General features: G+C 39.9%; 1 protein-coding gene across 1 annotated transcript; it reads right to left on the bottom strand.

Moving 5' to 3' along the window:
- Positions 1 to 62: 62 nt before the first annotated feature.
- DDX43 (DEAD-box helicase 43) lies at positions 63 to 25,048 on the bottom strand (the record flags this gene model as incomplete). Its single annotated transcript, XM_084889235.1, has 16 exons — positions 63 to 1,694; positions 2,539 to 2,626; positions 3,392 to 3,530; positions 4,675 to 4,784; positions 4,957 to 5,084; positions 7,230 to 7,317; positions 9,158 to 9,258; positions 9,926 to 10,067; positions 10,362 to 10,472; positions 10,923 to 11,041; positions 11,293 to 11,449; positions 18,102 to 18,183; positions 19,378 to 19,512; positions 20,358 to 20,484; positions 21,422 to 21,477; positions 24,799 to 25,048. The coding sequence occupies 16 exons, from the start codon at positions 25,046 to 25,048 to the stop codon at positions 1,578 to 1,580; spliced, it is 1,950 nt and encodes a 649-aa protein (XP_084745361.1). The 3' UTR covers positions 63 to 1,577.
- Positions 25,049 to 27,342: the final 2,294 nt, after the last annotated feature.

Below are 27,342 nucleotides of genomic sequence, written 5' to 3'. Positions count from 1 at the left end.
AAAACAAAAGGAGTATGTAAAATCTGAAAGCTTTACCAGATTGGAATGATAAAGACAAAATACACAGTTACCCATCACCTTCATTCATTAAGCACTTACTGAACACCACTTTTCACCAAGCACAAATGTGTGGAAGGTTGCAAGAGACAATATTAGAAATGACCATTGCCTCCAAAAAACTGGTGGGCTTTGTTCAATATACAAATATATTTGGAAGCAGTGTCCTATCCCAAATATTAGGATAGATAAGAAGGAAATGAACTGAAACCGGTTTGGCTCAATGCATAGAGCGTCGGCTTGGGGACTGAAGGGCCCTGGGTTCGATTCCGGTCAAGGGCAGGTACCTTGGTTGTGGGCATCTCCCCAGTAGGGGGTGTGCAAGAGGCAGCTGATCGATGACTCTCTCTCATTGATGTTTCTAACTCTTTATCTCTCTCCCTTCCTCTCTGTACAAAAATCAATAAAATATATTAAAAAAATTTTTTCTCCCTCTCCTCTTTAAAAATCAATTAAAATATTTTAATAGTTTGCTGTTCCTGGCTGGTGTGGCTCAGTGGTTGAGTGTTGACCTGTGGACCAGGAGGTTATGGTTCTATTCCCAATCAGGGCAGATGCCCAGGTTGCAGGCTTGATTCTAGTATGGGATGTGCAGGCAGCACCCAATTGATGCCTCTCTCATTGATGTTTCTCTTTATCCTTCTCCTTCCTCTTTCTCTAAAATCAATAAACACATTAAAAAATAGTTCGCTGTAGAACAGTACACTGTGTTTCATTTGCAGTAACCTCATGTTTACAGTGTCTTAATCTCTGTAAACTGACTTAATCTCATTTTTGAATTTAGTGTAGCCTAAGTGGATAATGTTTATGAAGTCTACAGTAGTGCCAGCCTTTATATTCACTCACCACTCACTGACTCACCCAGAGCAACTTTCAGGCCTGCAAGCTCCATTTAGGGTAAGTGCTATGTAGAGGTGTGCCATTTTTATCTTTTATACTATATTTTTATGTTTATATAACAAATTAGAGGCCCAGTGCATAAAATTTGTGCGGGAAGGGGGGAGGGGTCTGTCAGCCCAGCCTGAACCCTCTCTAATCTGAGACATCCCTCTCACAATCCAGGACTGCTGGATCCCAACTGCTCGCCTGCCTGCCTTCCTGATTACCCCTAACTGCTTCTGCCTGCCAGTCTGATCACCCCCTAATCACTCCCCTGCCAGCCTGATTGATGCCTGACTGCTCCCCTGCCAGCCTGGTTGCCCTTAACTGCCCTCCCCTGAAGGCCGGTCACCCCCAACTGCCCCAACTGCCCTCGTACATCTATGGATGAGGACAGTGGGGAGGGTAAGGGCAGAGGAGTGGAGCTATGGGGGGAAAAAGGAGGAACAACTGTAATAATCTGAACAATAAAGATTTATTTAAAAAATAATAAAATAATAAAATAAATAACTCTTAAATACTGCTGATTGCAGTAAACATACTAACAAAGCCTAGTTAAGGAAAACAGGAATTTGAAAGACCATGTGTCATTCAAATTTTACCTCCTATAAGAAGGCTGAAACTACTTTTCAACATAGACATTAATAATGAAACTTCTTGGGTTTTCCTTGGGGTCTTCCCAATTTTTTTTCCACTTCTTTTTTCAGTTTATTTGCCTTATACCTCTCAGCCATCGATACAAGCTCCTCTGGGATACTCTGAAACCATTAAATATGATTTTATAATTGAGAATATTCTTTTAGTATAACAGCTTTTCCATAATATACTGAAATGCCTCCAAACCATTTCAATCAGAGCATGTCCAGAACTGTTTACATGACATCTTTCAAATGTGTCTCTGCATATTAAACTCTGAATTTATCTTCAAGCTATAAAATCAGGCTGATCTTAAAAACACCCATCATTGTAACTCTCCCATTTGTATAGTCCCCCAGTTGCTTCCCAAGTCCTTTAACTTGCCTTACCTGGTACCACTTTCTTTTTGTTCTTTCTCATCTCTAGGCCTGATATGTTCCCCTGCTGGAATGCTTACTCCATTCTTCTACAACTCTCCTAACCCACTGGTTTCTTCCTTAGCGGGCTTTCATCTCCATTTTATTAGTGGCCATAATTATATATTATAATTTCATAGCTCCTCATCTTTGCTAGGCTACAGTTCTCAAAATGTTTTTATTTTTTTGAGAGAAAAAGGGAGAGATGGGGAAGACAGGGGAAGAAGGGGAGGAGGGGGATGGAGGGGGAGAGAGAGGGGTGGGGAGGGAGAGAGGGAGGGAGAGAAAGATTGATTTGTTGTTCCACTTATTTGTGCATTCGTTGGTTGCTTCTTGTATGTGCCCTGACTTGGGATTGAACCCACAACCTTGAAGTATTGGAACAAAGCTCTAACCATATGAACTACCTGGCCAGGGCTCATAATATGTTTAATTACTTGTTTAATATCTGTCTTTTCTGGTAAGCAGTAAGTCCAAGTTAAGAGAACAAATGAAATTATTTGAACATATGTGATATGAGGTAGTGTTCTAATCAGTTTTATATTCTTACCTGATTTGCTCTTTCCAGAATGTTAATTAATTCATTGGCAACCCTCCAATCATTTCTAGTGATAAGGGTAATTGACACTCCAGTCCTCCTTTAAGGGGGAGAAAAACTCATGTAATTTTGATTTATAACTTATCTTCATTATTCGTTTAGCAAAATAAAGCAGCTGCAATAAAATCTCAACTCTTTCACAAGGCCAAATATGAATTATACATCAGATTTTAGCATCATTTAAACAGCAATATGGAATCTAGACACTTTGCAGTTTGTAACGTGTTTAAACAGCACGTTACAAAGGGTCTGGGATAGTGGTGCTCTGGGGAGAAAAGATCCTCTTACTTATGCCAACTTGGACAAGAGTAACCACTGGACATATGACACTATAGATAAAAAGCTAAGGGTGGAATTGGAAAGTTACATGCAGCTAACCACAGAAGGGTCTATTGAACCAGAACAGTTTAACAGAAATAAAGTAGCAAAGCAGGTTTTAGGGTGACTCAAACAATTTATAGGCAAGAGAATAAAACCATTTATAGTCAAGAAAACAAAACCGTTTTCTAGAAAAAAATGTCTGTGAGGGGATGCCCGGCCGGCGTGGGTCAGGGTTGAGTATCAACCTATGAACCAGGAGGTCATGGTTCAATTCCTGGTTAGGGCATATGCCCAGGTTTTGGGCTTGATCCCCAGTACGGGATGTGCAGGAGGCAGCAAATCAATGATTCTCTCTTAACATTAATGTTTCTATTTCTCCTTCTCTCTCTCTAAAATCAATTAAAATATATTATTTGTAAAAGTCTGTGAGGGGAGTAATGAGGATCCAAAGTTGGCTTCCCATGGGTAGACTAAGCTTACTTACCCTGCTCTTCCGGTGCGCCCTACTCTGTGCACATACTCCTCAATGTTCCGGGGAAAATCATAATTATAGACATGTGTGACATCATGGACATCAAGACCTCGAGATGCTAAGTCAGTAGCAATCAGTATTCTCACTTTACCTAAAGCCAAAAGAATATATATACATTTTTGCATAAAGCAATCCAAGACACATCAGAAAACATATTTTCCCCTAATATTTAATCAGGTGAAGTATTATCATCTTTAATATTAAAACACTGAAGCATAACCCATGGACACAGACAGTAGGAGGTTGAGAGCATGTGCTGGGGGTGGGAACAGCTGGGAAGAGGTCAATGGGGGGAAAAGGAGACTTATGTAATACTTTAAACCAGGGGTCTTCAAACTTTTTAAAGTGGGGGCCAGATCACGGTCCCTCAGAGAGCTGGAGGGCCGGACTATATGAACTACTAATCCCTACTGTAACACCTTGGCTGCGCTCACTGCCCAAAAAACCTGGCGGGCAGGATCAGACTCCCCTGGGGGCTGCATGTGGCCCGCGGGCCGTAGTTTGAAGACCCCTGCTTTAAACAGTAAAGTACTTAAACTTTTAAAAAAGGGGAAAAACCCCCAAACACTTAAGGTAGTGTAATTGGGAAAGGGATATTTATCCTTCTGACTGAAATATAAGGCATCCCCCCGAAAATAAGACCCCCCTAGGCTAAACATGAGAGATTTGGTCCACTGATTCTGAAAGAAATGGAGTCACAAGAAATTCACCAGTTAATTCAGGAATTGGATTGTTATGATGATGTTCCAGAAGATGATGACATGATTGTCATTGAATAAATGAGTAAATTCTTGATAGATACTGCAGGATTCACAGTTTGTCTGGTTTGTGTTGACAACTACCGTACTACTGTACCGTATACAGGTAATAAATTTCCTTTATTTTCATTTAACAATAAATGTGTACCGTATTCTTCTTCATGGAAAAATAAGACATCCCCTGAAAATAAGACCTAGCGCATCTTTGGGAGCAAAAATTAATAAAGACACTGTCTTATTTTCGGGGAAACATCCCCCATTGCAAATTGTTGCCTTGACATTCAGCTTTAAGCATTAAACCTGAATTTGGTCAGTCTTAGTCTGATTAGTATTTAGAGCTCAAACAAGTATAGTTTTGATGTCTGTAAGCTGAGGACAGATCTTAGGAATGGGTTTTATGAAGAGGAGCTGTCATGCAGCCAACCACATGCATTGTCTTCATTTAAAATGCAACAAATAGTAATTAAATAAATGTACCTGTTTTAAAGTTTTCTAATGCTTTCTCTCGATCGCTCTGTTCTCTGTTGCCATGCAGAGACTCTACTGATATATGTCGGAGAATCAGGTCACTTGATAAGTGATCAGCACTGAAGCAAAAGATCAAGTCAGTGACCTTAAGTGCTTATTCTAATAGCACCATCAATTCACTATTTTACTTCTAGTAGCATATCCATTCTCATTTGAAAATAGGATACAATAGAAATAATGCTAAATAAATCTATGATGACTAAGGATGTAAAAGAAAAAAAAAATACCTACACAGCTTTTCTGCCGACAAACACTATGACTTTGTCTTTGGGAGACATGCTCTCTAAGAAGGTTTGGACATGAGATCGTTTCTCTTCTTCTGTGGTGACAATTATATTTTGTGTCACAGTACTTACAGCCTAAAAGATTCAAAGATACATCAACATTGATAGGCAAATCCCATACCTCCTTGGCTCACAAGAGATCTTATTTCACATCATTGGTTAATGCTTTAATAAATAAACTGCCAATAGGAAAGAGAGCAGGTCCTTGCAAAACTATTTCTATTCAAGGATTTGTAGAGAAGTTGGAAACTTTTTTTAAAAAAGAAAATATTTTATTGATTTTCCACACAGAGGAAGGAAGAGGGATAGAGAGCTAGAAATATCAATGAGAGAGAAACATCGACCAGCTGCCTCTTGCACACCCCCTACCGGGGATGTACCCACAACCACAGTACATGCCCTTGACCGGAATCGAACCCGGGACCTTTCAATCCACAGACCGACGCTCTACCACTGAGCCAAACCGGTTTCGGCTGGAAACTCTTTTAAAAAATATTTTATTCCTCTTTTTATCGAATGTATTGAGATAATACTGGTTAACAAAATTATACAGTTTTCATGTGGACTGGATACTCTTGAATCTTGGCAGTGTGTTGAAACTATTTGGTTACCATTGTAGGAAAAGAAATACTCACGGTGTGAGGCTAATCTTCAAAAACTAACATGAATGTAGCCCTTAAGATAGCCCTTTTGAGTATAGCCCTTACAACAAAGAAAGACTTTCCATTCTATGAATATTTTGACAATTTAATGCAAATTTCAAAATATCATTGGTACCATTTTGACCCAGAGATAAAATAGATTTTAATGGTATTTAATAAAAGGAAAGAGCCAACCATTTATTCTGCCTTTCATAAAATCTAATAAAGTGAGCCTAGGCAAAGAGCCATTATTATAACCAGTGACTGAGTAAAAAGGGGAAAGTTTCATTAATGATTAACTGAAAGGCCAATTATAATTACTAAGAGAAAGGCAGCTGAAACCAGTTTGGCTCAGTGGATAGAGCGTCGGCCTGCAGACTGAAAGGTCCCAGGTTCGATTCTGGTCAAGGGCATGTACATTGGAGGCAGCTGGTGGATGTTTCTCTCTCATTGACATTTCTAGTTCTCTACCCCTCTTCCTTTCTCTCTGTAAAATCAATAAAAATATGTTTTTTAAAAAAAGAGAGAAAGGCAAAATAATGTTATAATGGAAGAGAAATATAATGGAGATCTTTAGTTATAAATTGTATAATTACTAACATCATCTGAAACCACTGATCTATCTTAACTCACAAAAAGAGTACACCAGGCTTAAGTATATGCAAAGATATTGACCTTGTTCAGAACCTGATTCTAACAGGGTTAATAAAAATGAGACACCAGGAGCCAAAACAGGTTTGGCTCAGTGGATAGAGCGTCGGCCTGCGGACTGAAAGGTCCCAGGTTCGATTCCAGTCAAGGGCATGTACCTTGGTGGCAGGTACATTCCCAGTGGGAGGTGTGCAGGAAGCAGATGATCGATGTTTCTTTCTCGTTGATGTTTCTAACTCTCTACTCCTCTCCCTTCCTCTCTGTAAAAAGTCAATAAAATATATTCTTTAAAAAAAAACAAACGAGACACCAGGAAAATAGAAACACTGACTGGATATCCTATGGTATTAAAGGATTATTAAAATTTTAGGTATACCATGGTATGCTAAATTAGTCTTTTAGACATATATGCTGAAGTATTTATAAATAAAATCATATGTATCTAGTATTTGCTCTAAGATTAGGGAGTGGGCAGAGGAGACTTGCCAAAACACAAAGTATATTTTGGAAGATGGTTTTACTTTGGGTGGTAGATACACAATGCAATATACAGATCATGTATCACAGAAATGTACACTTGAAAGTTATACAATCTTATTAACCAATGTCACCCTAAAAAATTTAATAAAAAATAAATGTGATAACATTTTAAGCAATCAAATAAAGTTCTCCATTTGCATTGGAAATTTTTTTTAAATAGTTTTTATTGATTTTTAGAGAGAGATAGAAACATCAATTATAGAGAAACACCAGCAAATAGGTGGCCCCTGCACACTCCCTCAACTGGGGATCTATGCTGCAACTTGGGCATGTGCCCTGACTGGGAATCGAACTGGTGACCTCTTGATTCCTAGGTAGATGCTCAACCATTATGTCACATGAGCCGGGTTGAAATATTTATTAAAATAGTAATAAAAAACCAACTTACAACTAGGTCCAAAGTACCAACATATACAATCATTGGCTCTTTCAAATAAGATTGTGAAAGCCGACGGACTGCACATGGCCATGTTGCACTGGAAATAAAATAAAAAAGGGGGAAAAAGATATACAAACATTAAAAATTTATTCTAAATCAAACATTACTAAGTTTCCTACGAATGTACGAACCAAATTGCTCATGAAAGACAAATTTAGTACTTTTCAATAAGACAGATTTTACAGAAAATATATGCTTCACAAAGAATTATACAACTTTAGTGAAACTACTAGAAGAAACCTTCAATTATTTTTATTTATTTATTTTTTTGTTCATCCTCACCCAAGGATATTTTTCCAATGATTTTTATGGAGAGTAGAAGAGAGAGGGAAAGACAGAGGAACATCGATGTGAGAGAAACACAGCGATTGGTTGCCTCCTGCATGAGCCCTGACCAGGGCCCGGGCCAGGGAGGAGTCTGCAACTGAGGTATGTGTCCTTGACCGGAATCGAACCCAGGACCCTTTGTTCTACAGGTTGACGCCTTATCCACTGAGCCAAAAGGGCTAGGGCTCAAATATGGTTAATATACAGGCTTATAAACCAATGGTAAAGAAGATTTATACCTTAAATTCTAATATTTGAAAAAAGTAAAATGAATTCAAGTGTTAGATTTCTCTTGGCCTTTATTTTTAAAAAAGTAAAAACCTTGTATTTTTTCATACAATGTCAACAGGCAAAACTAAGTGCTATGCCAAAAAATCATTTTAAGTGTACTTATGAGAGGATATACAAATTCAAATGTTTCTTAACCATATGTATCTATATACTTTCACAGAAATTAGATGGGAGGATGAGTAAGAAAACAAAGTGAGGGCCCTGGCCAGTGTGACTTAAGTGGTTGAATGTCATCCTGTGCACCAAAAGGTCACCAGTTTAATTCCTGGTCAGAGTACATACCCAGATTGTAGGTTTGGTCCCATGGAAGGAAAATCTCAAATAAAAAAAATGTTTTTTAAGAAAATGAAGTGAAGAAATTTAGTATAGTTTATCAAGTATATAGCACTTTTTTATGCTAATAACACAAAGGAGAAAATGATTTACAAATCACTTTGCATTAGTTTTTATTTTTTTAAAAATATTTTAAAAATTGATTTTAGCCAAAATCAGTTTGGCTCAGTGGATAGAGCGTCAGCCTGCGGACTGAAAGGTCCTGGGTTCGATTCCGGTCAAGGGCATGTACCTTGGTTGCGGGCATCCCCAGTAGGGGGTGTGCAAGAGGCAGCTGATTGATGTTTCTCTCTCATCAATGTTTCTAGCTCTCTGTCCCTCTCCCTTCCTCTCTGTAAAAAAAATCAATAAAGTATATATATTTTAAAATTGATTTTAAACAAGAGAGGAAGGGAGAGAGAGAGAGAGAAATGTCAGTTGGTTGCCTCCTGCATGTCCTGACTGGGGATCAAGCCCGAAACCTGGACATGTGTCCTATGGGGAATAAGATCATCAACCTTTTGATGCCTAGAATGACGCCCAACCAACTGAACCACACTGGCCAGGGTGAGATCACTGTGCATTTAAGTAACAATCAGTGCTTTCTCAGTTTTACCTTGGGCAAAAAGTACTCAGTAATCCACTGTTTATCCCTAAGGACAGGGGATCATTTATTCAAATGTGAGACCCCACTATGAAGCATGGCCTCCCTTTTAGGAGTCCCCTCTATGTTTTTATAGAAATCTCTATCTGTAATTTAGGAAACCAAATAGTCCTTGTTATACTGATACATTGAGTTGCTATACTAAGTGATGACATATCTTTCACCTAAGGATCTCAAAGTACCTTCAAGAAATGCTCTAAAAATCCTGTGGGGAAATCAACCAAAGAATGGAATTATTCCACTGATTTATATGTTGTAGGCTAGCAATTAGTTATATACCTACCTTGTCATAATAGTCTGCCTGTCTGGGCGCACATCCAATAAAATCTTCATTATCTGTGGCTCAAATCCCATATCCAGCATCTTGTCAGCTTCGTCTAATACCTGCATTAAAAATGTGGCTAGATTAGATATGAGAGGTAGCTAATGTGTATGCTCTTATGAATAGAAAACTGAGGTAATTTTTTCTCATTTCCCCTATTACCTAAACCACTATTTTAATTTCTCCAGAATATAAGCAGTTTGTGTTTGCAACATAAATTGATTTATTTTTAAGTTGGCTAATAGTTTCTAAATCTATTTAATGAAAAAATTATATCTAAATATCCATGTGGATTTTTATTTTCTTTTGTACTTATCTACATTTTCCAACATCTATAAAAAGCATTAAAATAAAATTATCTTAAAACCCTTACTTTAACATATTAGAGGAAATGAGAAATGCTCCTATGATTTAAAATTATTATAGCCCTCGCTGATTTGGTTCAGTGGACAGAGTGTCAGCCTGTGAACTGAAGGATCTTGGGTTCGATTCTGGTCAAGGGCACATGCCCTGGTTTTGGGCTCGATCCCTAGTTGGGGGCATGTAGGAGATCCTATCAGTAATTCTCTCTCATCATTGATGTCTCTCTCTCTTTCTTCCTCTCTAAAATCAATAAAAATATATTTTAAAAATAAAATAAAACAATTATAAAATGGACAGTCACTTGAAAAGAGTATTTTAATAAGAGTTCAGCTTTTCCAGTATCCCAGACCCCTGCTCCATGATTACCAAGTAGGTTATGCTTTTCAGGTTGACAAAGTTATTCATTTGCAGGTCATTCAATCTTCCAGGAGTTGCAATGATGATATCTACACCTTTTGTCAGGTCTTGTATTTGTCCATTTCTATCTCCACCACCATATATACAAACACTTAAAAAAAAAAAAAATAGAGGTTCACGTTCAGATGCCTTTGGAATTGCATGCCCCTTTCTGAGAACTATCAACACCCATCAACCCATAGTGGTGTGTCATAAAGAGCCATCTTTGCATCACTGTTACTGACTCCACTGCCCTTGTTACAACTATAATATATTGAGTCAGGGATAATACCTGACCCATGCTGAGGCAATCAGTTTCTTAAAATGTGTGAAAAATAATGGGAACATGTATAAAGCTACAAATGACTAAGATGCTGATACAGGTACAGATAAAGAAGTGACTTACTTTTTAAGACCTTTATATGAATACTTAGAACATTCAGCTTGTACTTGAAGAGCTAATTCCCGAGTGGGTGTAAGGACTAACATGCCGGGGCCATTCCTTTTCTCTCTAGCTCTTTGGAGAGAAAAACAGACTATGAAAGTACCTGTCTCAGATACATGTACATTCATTCAGTGCTTTTAAAATTTGTAGCAGTGAGTGTCAAAGTCACATACATTCACCATAAGGTGGAGAAATATAGAAAAGCAAAAAAACCCACGGGCCCAAATAGATGCCTTTTCATTTGAATATGGCCAATGCTTTCCTACGTCAAACATTCTCTCACACAATTGTACTGAACATGATAATTTAAATAAATTGTTCCCCATGTTTTATCATTAAGACTTTTGGTAGCTACTATCTGTTGCTTCTCCAATATGTTTTGTCAATTTATACTGTCACCAGCACAGTGAAAGTGTATTTCCCTGCCTCTTGACTGATGCAATATGTCAAAGAAACTTTAAGTGAATTCTTGGTATCCATGTCTATTAAACCCCTGGAGAACCCAGCAGCAGAAATTCTTACACTGGTTGAGAATCGAGGTGAATAAATCCAGGCATTAAGTAGGACAGTGTCTTCCCTGTTCCAGTTTGGGCTACTCCTATAAGATCTATTCCTTGTAGAACTATTGGCCATGCCTGCGACTGAAATAGAATGATAAATGGTAAAATAAAAAGTGTATTTCTTTGTGTCAAGTGTCCCTCCTATTGAAGACCCAAATTTCATTCAACAAGTATTTTCTGTTGTGGTAGTGCAGGAAGTGCTGGGGGAGTGCTCTTAAGAGACAGTTGCTCCCTGGTGATTTAACTTCTAACAGATATTGTTTGGGGGGAGGCGGGAGGGGAGGGGGAGAATGGCCAGTGAGATATTAGAATTAAAGGATTACTCAGCATACCTGGATTGGTGTTGGTTTTTGAAAACCTGCCTTTTTGATGTTTTCCATAACTTCAGGGTAACATTGAAAGGCATCCTCGAATCTACAAGTAGGATTGGGGATAGGACGTTTCTCACCGTCTTTCAAGTCATCACACACTATATTGTAATTTTCTTTCCTTTAAGGGAAAAAAACAAACACAGAACAAATATTATTGGTTTTGGTCACTTTACTCCCCAGGCCAGAAAATTTTCCAGTATTAGTTCAGTTAAGGACTTGGTGATTTTAGCTGAGACTTTAAATATATTTTTGTTTCTAAAACTTAACTGGCATAATTTAGTTTTCAGAAGTGCTCTCTGAATGTCAAAGTATATTCCTATTTTATACCTAAATGTTAACTTTTATTGTCAGAAGACTTCTTTTATACTTAGTAAACTGACAGAATTTTTGATAATATTGAAACATTACGTTTTATACTTGAACTAAACTTTTTTTAAAAAAAAGAAAAACAAAAAAAAAGAGAAAAAAGAAAGAAAAAAGGGGACATATGTAAAACTTTCAACAATAAAGATTTTTATTTATTTATTTTTTTAAAGAATAGAGCCTGAAAATTATGCTTCATGGTTCAAAATCAGATTGTCAAACACTGGAGGGCCTACAATGTTCCATACATATTTTCTTTTTTTAAAAAATTCTTTAAACTTTTTTCTTAGAGAGGAAGGGAAAGGGAGAGCAAGATAAACTTCTATGTTAGAGAGAAACTGATTGGTTGCCTCCATTATGCATCCTGACTGGGATCCAAGCTGCAACTTTGGTATGTGCCCTGACCAGAATGGAACTGGTGACCTTTTGGTGCATAGGGTGACGCTCAACCAACTAATCCACACTGGCCAGGGCTTTATTTATTTATTTAAATCTCAAAGTGAGAGAAAGCAAGATGACAGCATGAGGTAAACACCTGTATGTGCTGCCTCTCACAACCACACCAAAACTATCAATACAACTAAAAGACAAAACGACTATCACCCAGAACCATGAGAAATCTGGTGGAGTAGAAGTTCTACAACTAGAAGGAAAGAAAGCAGCTCATTGAGACCGTGTAGGAGGTGCAGAGGCACAGAAAAGCAGAGTATGTAGGCGCTTGAATCAGGCTGGTGCCTGGTGTGCTGTTTTCTTCAAATGGAAGTGAGATACAAACTACCAACTGCTCTGAAGTCCAGTTTCTGGCGAGACTCTGGGGACCCGGAGTCCTACAGAAAGAAACTGGACTGTCAGGCATCGGGTTGGAAAGTAAGGGTGACTTTCTTGCAGAGGTGCGCTCAGGAATCATTGTTTACTGTGCTGGGGCGCAGGACTCGGGGATGTGGAAATGCGGAGATGCAGAGATGGCTGACTGGCAGCCAACGCTGTTTGCTATGCCCTAGTGATTCCCCGAGACCCTACACCACCAATTTAAAAACCTACCCAAGCTGCGCACAGTGGCTTTTGCATATGAAAGGCCTGCCCTTTTGCAGCTTAACCTAACAAATTGCAGCTGGGTCAGAGAGCTCCAAAACTTCCAAACCCCAAACAAAGAGGAGAAATCTGAAGATCTCGCTGTAGCTCCTGGTGGATGGCCTCAGACAGTAGTTGACTTGTCCCTCCTTGGAGATCCAAGAGCCAGTGTACCTAGTGGTCAGTGTGAGACGACACCAGATTTCAACTCCTCACATACATTAGTGACATACTCAAGAGTACTAAAGCCCCACTGAATCAAGTCCTGCCCCATAAGGGTGTCTCCTGCACAGCAGCTTTCCCATTATAGTCACAGTGGGTCCTCACAGCCGATTGGCCTGGAGGTCAATTCCTCTCAGTGATACCAACAACAATAAAGGCTTAACTACAACAAGACAGTGCACACAGCCCACAAAGGGGTGCACCAAGAGCGTCCAACTCAGGTGATTGGGGAGGCTGAGCCACTGGGCCCTATAGGTCACCTACCACACAAAGCCACTCCATCAACACAGGGAAGCAGCCAAAATGTGGAGACAAAGAAACATGTCACGAATGAAAGAAATGGAAGAAAGCAAACTACTGGATATACAGTTCATAACCACAGTTATAAGATTACTCAAGAATCTTCTAGAACCCTCTGAAAAACTTAGTGAGACCTTTAAGGATCTTAATGAGAATGCCAAAAAAAATGGAAAGGACCAGTGAAAAATTAAGCATACACTGTCTGAAATAAATAATAATATATAGAAATCCAACAGTAGAATAGAAGACCCCAAGAATCAAACCAAAGATTTGAAATATGAGGAAGCAAAACACACCTAACAAGAAAAACAAAAAGAAAAAAGAATCCAAAAATATGAGACAGTGTAAGAAGCTTCTGGGACAACTTCAAGCATACCAACATCCAAATTATGGGGGTGCCAGAAGAAGAGAGCAAGATACTGAAAACCTATTAGAAGAAATAATGACAGAAAACTTTCCCTACCTGGTGAAAGAAGTATACTTACAAGTCCAGGAAGCACACAGAACCCCAAACAAAAGGAATCCAAAAATGACCACACCAAGACACATCATAATTAAAATGCCAAGAGCAAAATACAAAGAGAGAATATTAAAAGCAGCAAGAGAAAAGCAGGTAGTTACCACAAGGGGGTACCCATATGATTGTCAGCTGATTTCTCAACAGAAACTATGCAGGCCAGATGGGGAGTGGCAAGAAATATTCAAAGTGATGAATAACAAGAACCTACAGGGGGCGGAACGAAGATGATGGTGTAGGTAAACACACTTAAACGGCGGCTGTACACAACAATTAAAAAAAACAACTATAGCCGGGACCGGTTTGGCTCAGTGGATAGAGCGTCGGCCTGCGGACTGAAAGGTCCCGGGTTTGATTCCGGGCAAGGGCATGTACCTTGTTTGCGGGCACATCTCCAGTAGGGGGTGTGCAAGAGGCAGCTGATTGATGATTCTCTCTCATCGATGTTTCTAACTATCTCTCTCCCTTCCTCTCTGTGAAAAATCAATAAAATATATTTTAAAAAAAACAAAACAAAAAACAACTATAAAACAAACTTCTATCTCCCAAAAACCAAGGGAACACTGGCTGAGAGGAAGCCCTACAACTAGACTAAAAGAAAAAGAGGAGAACCCAGGGCACAAGTGCTGAGAAACTGAGGTATGGGGGGAGCGGATGCGATACGGGCTGGCGGCGGTGGATCCCGGCTGGCAGAGGGCGGTGCTTTCTTCAATCCGAAGAGAGACAAGCGCCCGATCTCTCTGAAATCCAGTTTCTGGGGAGAGGCTAGACTGTCTGCCATCAGGTCAGAAAGTGGGGCTGGCTTGCTTGCAGTGGGGACACCATCGGTGCCATTGCTGTTGGCCACGCCCCAGCCTAGTGACACCCTGAGACTCCGCCCCTCACAACACATCCAAGCTCAGAGCAGTGGACTTTGCATATGAATGGCCCTCTCTGTTGCAGTTTAGCAAAATTGCAACCTGAGGCAAACAGATCCAAGGAGGACAGGACTGTAGTTCATGCTGTAGCTTCTGCAACAGTACTGGCCTCAGATTGTAGCTGAACTGCACCTCATTGAGACCCAGAAACCAGAGTTCTAGTGCTCAGTTTCAATCCCTTACACCTATAAGTAACACATTAGGGAGACCTTCTCAGTGAGCACCAAAGCCCCACTGAAACAAGGTGTGTCTCCAGAGCAGCAGTTCTTCCTTTATAGACACAGCGGATCCTCACAAACAATTGGCCTGGAGGTCAATTCCTCCCAGTGTACCAACAAAAATCAAGGCTTAATTACACCAAGACTGTGCACCAAGCCCACAAAGGGATATAGCAAAAGCGACCACCTCAGGTGATTGGGGAAGCTGAGCTACTGACCCCTATAGGTCACCAACCACATAAAGCCACTCTATCAACACAAGGAGGCAGCCAAAATGAGGAAACACAGAAGCATGACACGAATGGGAGAGATGGAGGAGAATAAACTAATGGATGACACACAGTTCAGAATAACATTTATGAGATTATTCAAAAATCTTCTAAAAACCTTTGAGAAACTTGATGAGACCTCCAAGAAGCTTGGTGAGACCTTCAAGGACCTTAAAGAGAATACCAAAAAAATGGAAAAGGACCAGTCAGAAATTAAGCATACAATCTCTGAAATAAAGAATATACAGAAACTCAACTATAGATCAACATACCCCAAGAATCAAACCAAAGATCTGGAATATAAGGAAGAGAAAAATCACCCAACCAGAGAGGCAGAAAGAAAGAAGAATCCAAAAGTGTGATGATAGTGTAAGAAGCCTCTGGGATGGCTTAAAGGATACCAACATCTGAATTTTTGGGGTGCCAGAGGAGAGCGAGCAGGATATTGAAGGCTTAATGGAAGAAATAATGACAGAAAACTTTCCCTACCTGGTAAAAGAAATAGACTTACAAGTTCAGGAAGCATACAGAACCCCAAACAAGAGGAATCCAAGGAAGGACACACCAAGAAACATCATAATTAAAATGCCAAGAGCAAAAGACAAAGAGAGAATCTTACAAGCAGCAAGAGAAAAACAGCTAGTTAGCTACAAGGGAGTACCCATACGACTGTCAGCTGATTTCTCAACAGAAACTATGCAGGCCAGAAGGGAGTGGCAAGAATATTTAAAATGATGAACAACAAGAACCTACAACCAAGATTACTCTACCCAGCAAAGCTATCATTCAGAATTGAAGGTCAGATAAAGAGCTTCACAGACAAGAAAAAGTTAAAGGAGTTCATCAACACCAAACCAGAATTACATGAAACGCTGAAGGGTATTCTTTAAGGAGAGGAAGAAGAAGGAAAAAGTAAAAGTAAAAATTATGAACAACAAAAAGACATAAAATACATACCTACCAACAAGCGAACCTAAAAATCAAGTGAATAAAAAATCTGAAGAATAAAATGGACTAGTGAATATAATGGAATCAGGGACATAGAAAGGGATTGGACTAACAATTTTCAGGGGCGAGGGAAAAGATTGGACAAGAATCTTACACCTATGGATGAAGACAGGGGCGGGGGGTAAGGGCATGAGGGGTGCAGGAAGAGATTAGACAAAAATCTTACACCTATGGATGAGGACAGTGGCCGGGGCGGGGGGAAGGGTGGGAGGATGGGGGGAGGGAAAACAGGTGGAGGGGAGCTATGGGAGGAAAAGAGGAATATCTATAATAATTTGAATAAAGATTTATTTAAAACACACACACACACACACACACACACAAAAAAAAAAAAAAAAAAATCTCAAAAATGCTGTTAAGTGGGAATTATTCCTATTTGGCAGGTGAATATTAGTTACTTGTCCAAGGTCTGAACCCCACTCCAACATCTAGAGTAACTATTGTTTCTGCTATATTATCTTATCTTTATAACAGACTTAGTAAAAAAAAAACATTGCCATTAAGACCTTTAATTCCAGATAATAAGGATTAAAGAGTAAAAAATTATTCTAATATTCAGATATCAGATCAATTTCTTTTGATTTTCAGTTGCAGAAATAATTCTCTATAACTGCTATTCAATACAGCAGGCATGCCCTAGCAAGTATTGCTCAGTGGATAGAGTGTTGACCTACAGACTGAAGGGTCCCAAGTTTGATTCCTGGTCAGGGCACATGCCCAGAATGAAGGCTCCAACCCCAGTAGGGGGCCTGCAGGAGGCAGTCAATCAATGATTCTCTCTCATCATTGATGTTTCTATCTCTCTCCCTCTCCCTTCCTCTCTGGAATCAATAAAAACATTATAAAAAAATACAGCAGGTATCAACAACATATGCCTTCTTAAATTAAAAAATTTCAAGTAAGCCGAAACCAGTTTGGCTCAGTGGATAGAGCGTCGGCCTGTGGACTGAAGGGTCCCAGGTTCGATTCCGGTCAAGGGCATGTGCTTTGGTTGTGGGCACATCCCCGGTAGGGGTTGTGCAGTAGGCAGCTCATTGATGTATCTCTCTCATCGATGTTTCTGACTCTCTATCCCTCTCTCTTCCTCTGTAAAAAAATCAATAAAATATAAAAGAGGGAAAAAAATTTCAAGTAAGCTGTGGCTCGTGTTTCTCAGTGGTTAGAACCCTAGCACTGAAGGTTTGATTCCTAGTCAAGGTCATTAACCTGAGTTGCAGATTTGATCCCCAGCCCTGGTAGGATTGGGTGTAGAAAGCCACCAATCTATGTGTCTCTCTTTCCCCCTCCCTCCCTCCTTTCCACTCTCTCTAAAAATCAATGAGAAAAAATATCCTTGGGTGAGGATTAACTAAAAAAGACAAAATAATAAAAATAAATAAGTAATTTAAAAATTCAGTTCCTCAATTATACTAGCCATATATATTTTAAAATATATTTTTATTGATTTCAGAGATGGAGGGAAAAAGAAATATTGATGATGAAAGAGAATCATCGATGGGCTGCCTCCTGCATCCTCACCTTGGGGATGGAGACCGAAACCTGGGCATGTGCCCTGACTGGGAATCAAACCATGACCCCCTGGTTCATAGGTCGATGCTCAACCACTGAGCCACGCCAGCCAGGCTGTAGCCCTATATTAAGTGTTCAATAGCTATATATAAATAGTGACTATTCTATCAGATACGAATATAGTCCATTTTCCATCTTTGCAGAAAGTTTTATTAGACAGAAATGCTCTAATATATATCAATAGGTTACAAGCAAGTTTTCATTTTAATATGAAAGGTGTAGACTTCAAATGCAATCATTTCAAATCTTTGCCTGAGTTAATTTAATAACATAACTATATAAAATACTCATTTGAAGAAGTAATAAAGCAACCCACCTCCAAACGTCTATTTGCCCTGGTGACATTGACCTTGTTGTTTCTGACTCCATGTAAAAGTTTTTCTTAATTGGAGGTAAATCTGGGACAAAGATGAAAATTCAAATTTTGATAAATAATGACTATTTACGTTTCATTGACACTTAAAGTAACAGAAATCAACCAAAATATCTATCAAGTTCATCCATATAGTTTTAGACAATTGTTCCACACTTTGTCCAAGGGTGTGCAGGAGGTAGCTGGTCGATGTTTCTAGCTCTCTATCCCTCTCCCTTCCTCTCTGTGAAAAATCAATAAAATATATATTTTTAAAAAAGATGAGGTAGCTTCTGAGGGTAGAATAAGAGAAATATAATTTATTTCTAAATAGTAATAGGATAAAAAAGATAAAATCAATTTACTATATTTGAGAGCTTATACCACAATTTTGGTTTGTCCTTTAACTACATTTTTCACACAAGAAATATCTTTAATTATAAAATTAAGTATAAAAGAAGCCATGCTTTGCTAGACACAATAATCACAGTTGATTAATCTTCTCTCAAATATAGTAAATATATCACAGACAGGAATGGATAGAGTTGGTAAGTTTAATATTTTAACTTCCTATTTATAGCATAAATCGCAACAGAGAAAGTATCATGCCCTAGGAAATAATTGCAGCATTGCAAATTTAACTATCATTTTTCATAATAATCTTATTATTAAAAATAACACATTTGCAGGGACCGGTTTGGCTTGTAGATATAACGTCGGCCTGCGGACTGAAAGGTCCCAGGTTCGATTCCGGTCAAGGGCATGTACCTTGGTTGTGAGCATCTCCCCAGTAGGGGGTGTGCAAGAGGCAGCTGATAGATGATTCTCTCTCATCGATGTTTCTAACTCTCTATCCCTTTCTCTTCCTCTCTGTAAAAAATCAATAAAATATAAATAAGTAAATAAATAAATAAAACCTGGAGGTTTTAAAATAAAAAAAATAAATAAAATAAAAGTAACACATTTTATAGAGGATAAAAACCTCAATTAAGAGAAACACCAACACCACATGTAAATGTTACAATACAACACTTGCCTGGCTCAGTGGTTGAGCATCCACCCATGAACCAGGAGGTCACAATTAAATTCCTGGTCAGGGCACATGCCTGGGTTGTAGGCTTGATCTCCAGCAGGGGGCAGGTGATTGATGATTCTTTTTCATCATTGGTGTTTCTGTCTCTCCTTCTCCCTCCTCTCTGACATCAATAAAAGCATATTAAAAAAAGAATACAGCACCAACCTGCCCACTTTTTTTCCTCCCATTTCAAAGCATCTTCTCGAATTTGATCCCAGTCAAGCAGTGGCTGATCTTCGGTAATAACATTGTCATCTGTCCTTACATCTCTTCGACAAGAAGGTTGGGAAGCAACAATATCTGTTAAAATATTTTTACCGAATATTAGTTTCAAAACAAATCCTACCAGTACAAAATCCTCAAAACCATTTTACTATTTTGTGTTTTAATAACCTGACAATAATGCTTGCAATATAAACATTTAGAATTTTAAAGCTACAGTACCATGACAATTCTGGTCATGGTTTTTGTCATCAGTTATCTACTTCAGATTTATGAAATGGAAAAAAAAAAAAAGTTACTTATTGGAGAAGTTAAATAGCCTGAGAGCCTAGTGTCTACTAATAAATCACACATATCACTTAATTTTTACTATAATCCTGTGAGCTGAGTATACTCCAGGTTAACAGATGAAGAAATGGAGCTTTAGCCCTGGCCAGAGTGGCTCGGTTGGTTAAATGTTGTCCTGTGCACTGAAAGGTGGCTGTTTCAATTCCTGGTCAGAGCACATGCCCATGTTGCTTTTTCTCTAGCCCAAGCAGATCTGAGATTTTTAAAATACCAAATTTATTAGGCAGTTTTCAAAGTCAGTCACGTTTCCAGGGAAGAGACCATAGAGACAGGAGATTAGGACTAATCTTGCCCTATCATTAAGAGAAGTATGTTTAAAAGGCTAGTTTGTTTTTTTCCAATCGTCTGTAGCTAAAAGTAAAACTGCTAGGCTTAACCAAGGAGGTTACGTGTTTTCACTTGAGGAAAATGTATCCTGGAATTCCACAGGAAAAAAGCTCTGTAACAGACTAGATTTAATGATGGCAACCTAAAGCTTTATTATCAGGAAAAGCATCAGCTATCACATGGCTTATAATGCTGAATGAAATTTAAAAATTTTTTTTACAGGGCTTTAGTGGGCAAAAATTACTTACCAACTCTGGGTTGTGAATTGTAATTTTGTTGTTTTTTAACAAGATTATCTATCACTGCTTTTGCTTTTGCTTGCATTGTCCTGCTACCAAAAATTTTGATTTCTGCTTCAGGGCACCCTTTTATTACCTAGATTCAAGGGAAAAAATTGGTGTGATTGAAGTCCCCTTGCCACTTGCCCTCCAACAATCACTCAAATAATATAAAAGTGTAAGTAAGTATAGTACTGCTATCAATCAGAGTCTGAGATATATTATGAAAGGCTTTCATGCGGAAAAGGTCATGAACACACGTAACTTGCATTTTAGAAAGTTTGCTCTGGCTACGGTGGAGAATGGTTAGAGGACCACCACGGGAAGCAAGATGCTTCGGTTCGGGAAGAATGCCCCAAATGATGGGATTTTCCTGGAGAAATACAGGCAGTGGAAAGGACTTAACAATGATGGGCCGGTTGTAGATTAATGAGAAGTTAGTAATCTGAGGTTCCTGGCGTGGGAACGTGGTGAGTGATGTGGCTGCTTACTGAGACTGGGAAACAAGGAAGAGCTGGAGATTTGAGGAATGGGGGTCAGGAAGGGCATTCAGTTGGTCCCCAGGGATCTCATTTCTTCAGTGAAGCTTATCTCTAAAGATTTTTCTACCTCCACCCTAGCCAGGATGGCTCGATTAGGCATCACCCCATGCACCAAAACCTTGCGGGTTTGATTCCTGGTCAGGGCACATGTCTGGGTTTCAGGCTCCATCCCTGGTAGAGGGTGTGCAGGAAGCAGCCAGTCGACTTTTCACTCACAACAATGTTCCACTCACATAGATTTTTCTCTCTGTCACCCCTAGCCCCTTGTCTAAAAGTTAATAAAGGTTTTTAATTTTTTTAAGGATTTTTACCCCCATGAGTCAAAAAACTGAGACCTGGAATGGCCCATAGCTTAGGTGAGTTCTTGAAAAGAATGGTAGTATAAAGAGCTTTGGCAGCTTATCTCAGTTACCTGCGTATGTTAATAACTGAGCAAAAACGAGAGTTATGAATGAACTATGCATTTTGGGATCTAAGACACAGATCACATACCTGTATTTTGGTGTTTGTTGTACTTTGGATGTCTTTTATTTTTGACCCACCACGACCTATTTTTAAAAAATAAAGGAAATTTTTTTTTTAGCCAAGTTGAAATCAGTAGAGGGATATACCTACTTTCCTCAAAGAACCTTCTCTAGTTCTTTCCCAGATCAAACAAAGACTCCTGGGTGTCCAATAATCATTTTCAGTTTGGAAAAAGGAAAGCAAGCATTTTCTATTCCAAATTTTGGTGAGTGGAAGGAGGCTCATCTTCTAGATGTAGATCCTAAGGATTCATTAGCAGCCCCAGCAAACGAATTAGATCCAAGGATGTGGAGAAATTAGAACCCTTACACACAACAACTCAACAACAACAAAATCCAATTAAAAGATGGTGAAAGGTCTTGCTTCAATAGACATTTCTCTAAAGAAGACATACAAATGTCCAATAGGCATATGTGATAAGATGCTGAAATCATTAGAGAAATGCAAATTGGAAATCACAATGAGAAATTACTTCATAAGTGTTACAAGGGCCATGATAAAAAAGATAAGTTAAAAAAAAAAAAAAGATGAGATGAGTGTTCCGGAGGATGCTGTGAAAAGGGAACCCTTTGCACTGTTGAATATAAATTGGTGACTGGAGGAGCCACAACAGAAAACAGTTCAGAGGTTCCTAAAAAATAAAAAATGGAATTATAGTATAATCCAGCAATCCTACTTCTGGGTATCTATGCAAAAGAACTGAAGTCAAGATCTCAAAATGCTATCTGCACTCCCATGCTCATTTCAGCTTTATTCACAACGGCTAAGAGATGGAAACAACGTCAATGTCTGTCAACAGCTGACTGGATGAAGAAAACATGGCGTGGACACACATTGGAAGTTTTCAGGAGAAAAAAGAAATCCTGGCATTTGTGACAACAGGGATGGACCTTGAGGACATTATGCTAAGTGAAATAAACCAATGATGAAAGAACAAATAGTGCATGACTCTACTTCTATGAGGGATCTAATGCAAGCAAAGTATTGATAAAATGGTGATTGCCAGGGATGCGGGAAAGGGAAAATGGAGAGAGATTTGATGAGTAGGTTCAGCCATGCAAAATGAGAACATCTAGAGGTCTACTACATAAAATTGTTCTTACCGTTATAATTTTGTGCTGTACACTGTACACTTAAAATTGTTATGTGTAAATAAAAGTTGTACTATATTTATTTTGAATAATTAGAGCCGTAATCAACATCAATTGTTTTATAGTTAACAATTTTGAACTGTACACTTAAAATTGTTATGTGTGTTATAACCTGTGAGCTAAACAGAGGATACCTTAAGCCAAATTTTGGAGTCTTTTATTACACCAGCGGGCGTAGAGGAATATTGTTTACAGAGTCTAAGCAAGCACATGGAAGCTTTTCCCTTTTATACTCTTCCCAGTCCTTTGTCTCCCAAATATGGAATACACTTCCAGGCCTTGCTTATAACCTGAGCTTGTAACTTGAGTATAGTACATTTCAGATAACTGGAGTATGGGAGTAACCAGGGATGGCAGTGGAGGTGCTTGTGAGGTCAGACAGCTGAACCCACCCTCCCTATTATTCAAGTAAGCAAGCATGTTTTACAGAAGTCAAGAATAGCAGGGTTAAAATTTCAAACAGCAGCTAAAACCGGTTTGGCTCAGTGGATAGAGCATCAGCCTGAGGACTCAAGGGTCGCAGGTTTGATTCAGGTCAAGGGCATGTGCCTTGGCTGCAGGCACATCTCCAGTATGGAGTGTGCAGGAGGCAGCTGATCGATGTTTCTCTCTCATCGATGTTTCTAACTCTCTATCCCTCTCCCTTCCTCTCTGTAAAAAAAAAATCAATAAAATACATTAAAAAAAATTTCAAACAGCAGTTTTTACAAAATAGAGGAAACATGAACAAGATGGCCTATGCTTCATGTGTAAATTCAAGTTGTATTTACTAATTTTTAAAAAATATGTTTTATTGATTTTTTTACAGAGAGGAAGAGAGAGGGACAGAGAGTTAGAAACATCAATGGGAGAGAATCATCCATCAGCTGCCTCTTGCACACCCCCTACTGGGGATGTGCCTGCAACCAAGGTACATGCCCTTGACCAGAATGGAACCTGGGACCTTTCAGTCCACAGGCCAACGCTCTATCCACTGAGCCAAACCGGTTTCGGCTGTATTTACTAATTTTTATTGTTTAAAGTATTACATGTCTTTTTCCCCAATTGAATCCTTCCCCGCCACTCCCTCCCACATCATTTTTTTAAAAACTGGATCTAGAACCAACATCAAGTTGGTGCTCTGGAGCACAGTGTTTGCATTTCACAGGTGCTCAGTAAGTATTGAGAGAGCTTAAGTGATGTTTATTGTTAACCTAGTAGTGGCTTTCGTTTGTAGAGCATTATTGTTCAGATCTTTGAGCCTGAGTCACCCTGAGAGGTCAATTAAACTCTGGCTGGTCAAGTACTAGTCTTATATTGCTCTATTTAATAGCAGCCTACACAATCTGTCCTTTTTTTTTTTTTTTTCCCCCAAACAGGTTAAAAAGGGGGTAAAGCAAAATGTTGGCTCCCATACTTATTGGTCAATTGTTGGAACTCATCTTCAGACTTGATGGCAATAAATGGAGCAAATCTAAATTCCAATAATTTCTAAATGCTTTTCAAAAAAGAATTTGTAAGACTCAAGGGATACTAAGATGCCATTTTCAGCAGAAAAAGCATATTTAAGTTAAACTATGTACAAGATACGGCTAATGATCTGAGTTGCCCGACATCTTCCATCTCCTTATTTGTGGTTAATGGCTCCATCTGGTGCTCAGATTGATTTCAGCTCAGATTGATTTCAGCACTGCTGTGTTGTTCATTTTTGGGTAAGCCGTCAAAGGCCTGATCTTTCATTCCAAAGATTTCCAAAGTCTTCTAAAAGTTTGCACTCCCATAGGCCCTCAGACTGAAGGGTCCCAGGTTCGATTCTGGTCAAGGGCACATACCCGGGTGGCGGGCTTGATCCCCAGTAGGGGGCGTGCAGGAGGCTGCTGGTCAATGACTCTTTCATTGTTGATGCTTCTCTCTCTCCCTCTCCCTTCCTCTTTGAAACCAATAAGTATATATTAAATAAATAAAAATATACGTTTTAAAATAAAAAAACTAAAAGTTTGCTCTCCCTACACAATGTCTTTTTAACCATCAAAAGGTGTGCCAAATGATTTATCATTCTAGTACCAAAAGATAATGGAAATATCACCAGAGATGCTCTTGCCCAGGCCCCGCCCCGCCCCTGCCCAAGCCCCGCCCCCTCATAGGCCCCGCCCCTGGCCCCAACCATTCTCCTCCCCCGGCCCTGCCCCCGCACATCCATCCCCCTGCTCTCACCGATCACCACGCCGACGCAGTCGTTCTTCAGTCCAAAGCAGAGCGGTGGTTCCTGGGGGTCATCCGCCACGGGCTGCTGAGGGCTGGAGGGCTCCCTCCAGTCGCCGCCTCTGCCGCCCCTGCGGCCTCCTCTACCTCTTCGATTCGGCTCCTCCGTGGGCCTCCATTCCTGAGTCTGGGGCACCGCCGAGCTCCGCTGAGAAGCAACGACCCAGGAGAAGGCGTTGGCGCCTGCTTCTTGCCTAGACATGGTGGCGGGAAGGAAACCCTGCGCCTCCGGCGTCGCTCGCGGCCGGCCCGCACCACCGGTCCGCGCCGTCGTGCGGCCGACCTGCCTGGGCGTCCACGCAGCCGCTACTTGGGGAGCCCGCGCGAGGCCCGCCCCGCCCCTGTGCCGGGCCTCGTGGCCTCACGCCCATTGGTGGACGAGCGGTGGTGGGCGGGACACTCACGGCTGGACCAATCTGCTCTTTTGATCCTGTGAGAGAACCGTCAGTGCGAATCCCTGCGCCTACTCTGCTGTTCCTTTCCAGGCGTGGGGCGCACCCGAGGCCGGCTTGGTGCTTTCCCTACTGAACCCCGAGGCGGTTTTAAGCCAGGCGTCTCAACCGGCGTCACTTTCACCACCTGGTCTTATGCGTGCATGCAACAGCGGAAACAAAAGGTTGACGAAACAGCAATTACCATTGCGATGAGAGCAGCGCTCTGATGTAATCAAGCCCATTTTAGTTTTCAGAATGTTGGGGGTAATCTAGAAATTTAATGACCCACAATTTTATTTTTTTTATTTTAAAAATACATTTTATTGATTTTACACAGAGAGGAATTGAGAGGGATAGAGAGTTAGAAACGTCGATGAGAGAAACATCCACCAGTTGCCTCTTGCACACCCCCAACTAGGGATGTGCCTGCAACCAAGGTACCTGCCCTTGAGTGGAATTGAACCCGGGATCTTTCAGTCCGCAGGCCGGCGCTCTATCCACTGAACCAAACCGGTTTCAGCATGACCCACAATTTTAAAATATTGGACCTGAGAGATGTGGCTTAAATACATGACCGGAATGAACTACATGGTGTAGTTTTAGGACTAATGCAATAAACTGAATAAATGCCCAAGGCACTCCAAGTCATTGAAGCCTGGCTCTGCGGCTGGGCATATTATTCCAGGCAAGCAAGCCAGCTGGGACTGCTCCTGCTTTGATGAGGATCTTCAAATGGTCTGAACAAATCTCATGTCAATCACCTGTCAAACACGGTAGACATCGATGCTAGAAGTGTGGTCTGTGTCCAGGATTGAAGAAGAAGAAGAAGAAAAAAGTTACTACACCTAAAGATCAAGTGCTGAAGTCACATCTTTCAGATTCATCCAAGATTAACTCATGTGAAATTAACTCTTAACTCTTAATGTGATCGTTTCTGGACAAATGAGATTACAGTGCAATTGGAGCACCCAGGAAATAGAAAAAAGGATAACTGTGCTATGTATATAATCTCTTTTCTCCGATCTTTAACCTGAAATGGATAATATGAATGATCTTTACAAAGGAACTTTATTGGACTCGATTTGCAAATATTTTATTAAGTATTTTGCATCTGTGTTCATGAGAAATAGTTTGACTTAAAAATATATATATTTTATTTATTTTTTACAGAGAGGAAGGGAGAGGGATAGAGAGCTAGAAACATCAATGAGAGAGAAACATCGACCAGCTGCCTATTGCACAGCCCCCACCGGGGATGTGCCCGCAACCAAGGTACATGGCCTTGACTGGAATCGAACCCGGGACCTTCAGTCCGCAGGCCAACGCTCCATCCACTGAGCCAAACCGGTTTCGGCTAGTCAGGATGTCTCTTAATTGCAGCCCCCTCACATTGCTAGCCATCACAGTGGCAGATTTCTTTGATGCAGTGGTGTCTCCAAGTACATTATGGGGAAGATATCCCAGAGCTCACAGGACAGACCAAATCACACAGTTATTGAATCAATTTAAAACATTCAGTGAGAAGCAATGAAAAGAGAGATGGAATACGTTAACACACATGTTAGGCTACAGGCAGAATCAAAAGACAATACTACATGAATCCTGTCATGCAATGTTCATGTCTTTGCTGCATCAGCCTTTGGAGTTTGAGGGAGGGCTGAAGGAAACACGTGCTGTTCAAGTGGAGATACCCAAAAGCATGTATACCTAGCCACAGCTCTAACTTGCTAACATGCTGAGCAGCTGTGAATTTTATCTTATGTCTCTGGGCAGTGGAAACATCAGACTAAGATGGGTTTAAGGCATGAACATTTGGTGCCCCGTAATGTTGGGTATTATTTGTTTTTCTACAGCAAAACTCAATCTTCTTGTGTAACACAAAAAACATACTTTATATTCCATTTACTTCAATAAGAGCAAATAATTCCCTTCTGGTCCCCAGTCTAGGCAGAAGTAAACTTTGCTACTTTCAATTAAGCCAAGCCATGGTCCCAGTTCGGTAGAAGATGTTAATTCAGCACAGAACTTTGTTGAGGCTCAGAGGAGGAAACAGGTGATAAAT

The sequence above is a fragment of the Pipistrellus hanaki genome (genome assembly GCF_964339955.1).
Source record: "Pipistrellus hanaki genome assembly, chromosome: 7".
In the NCBI taxonomy this organism is placed as follows: domain Eukaryota; kingdom Metazoa; phylum Chordata; class Mammalia; order Chiroptera; family Vespertilionidae; genus Pipistrellus; species Pipistrellus hanaki.
The sequence above is the reverse complement of the archived record's forward strand: the minus strand, read 5'-3'. Positions and strand labels throughout refer to the sequence as shown.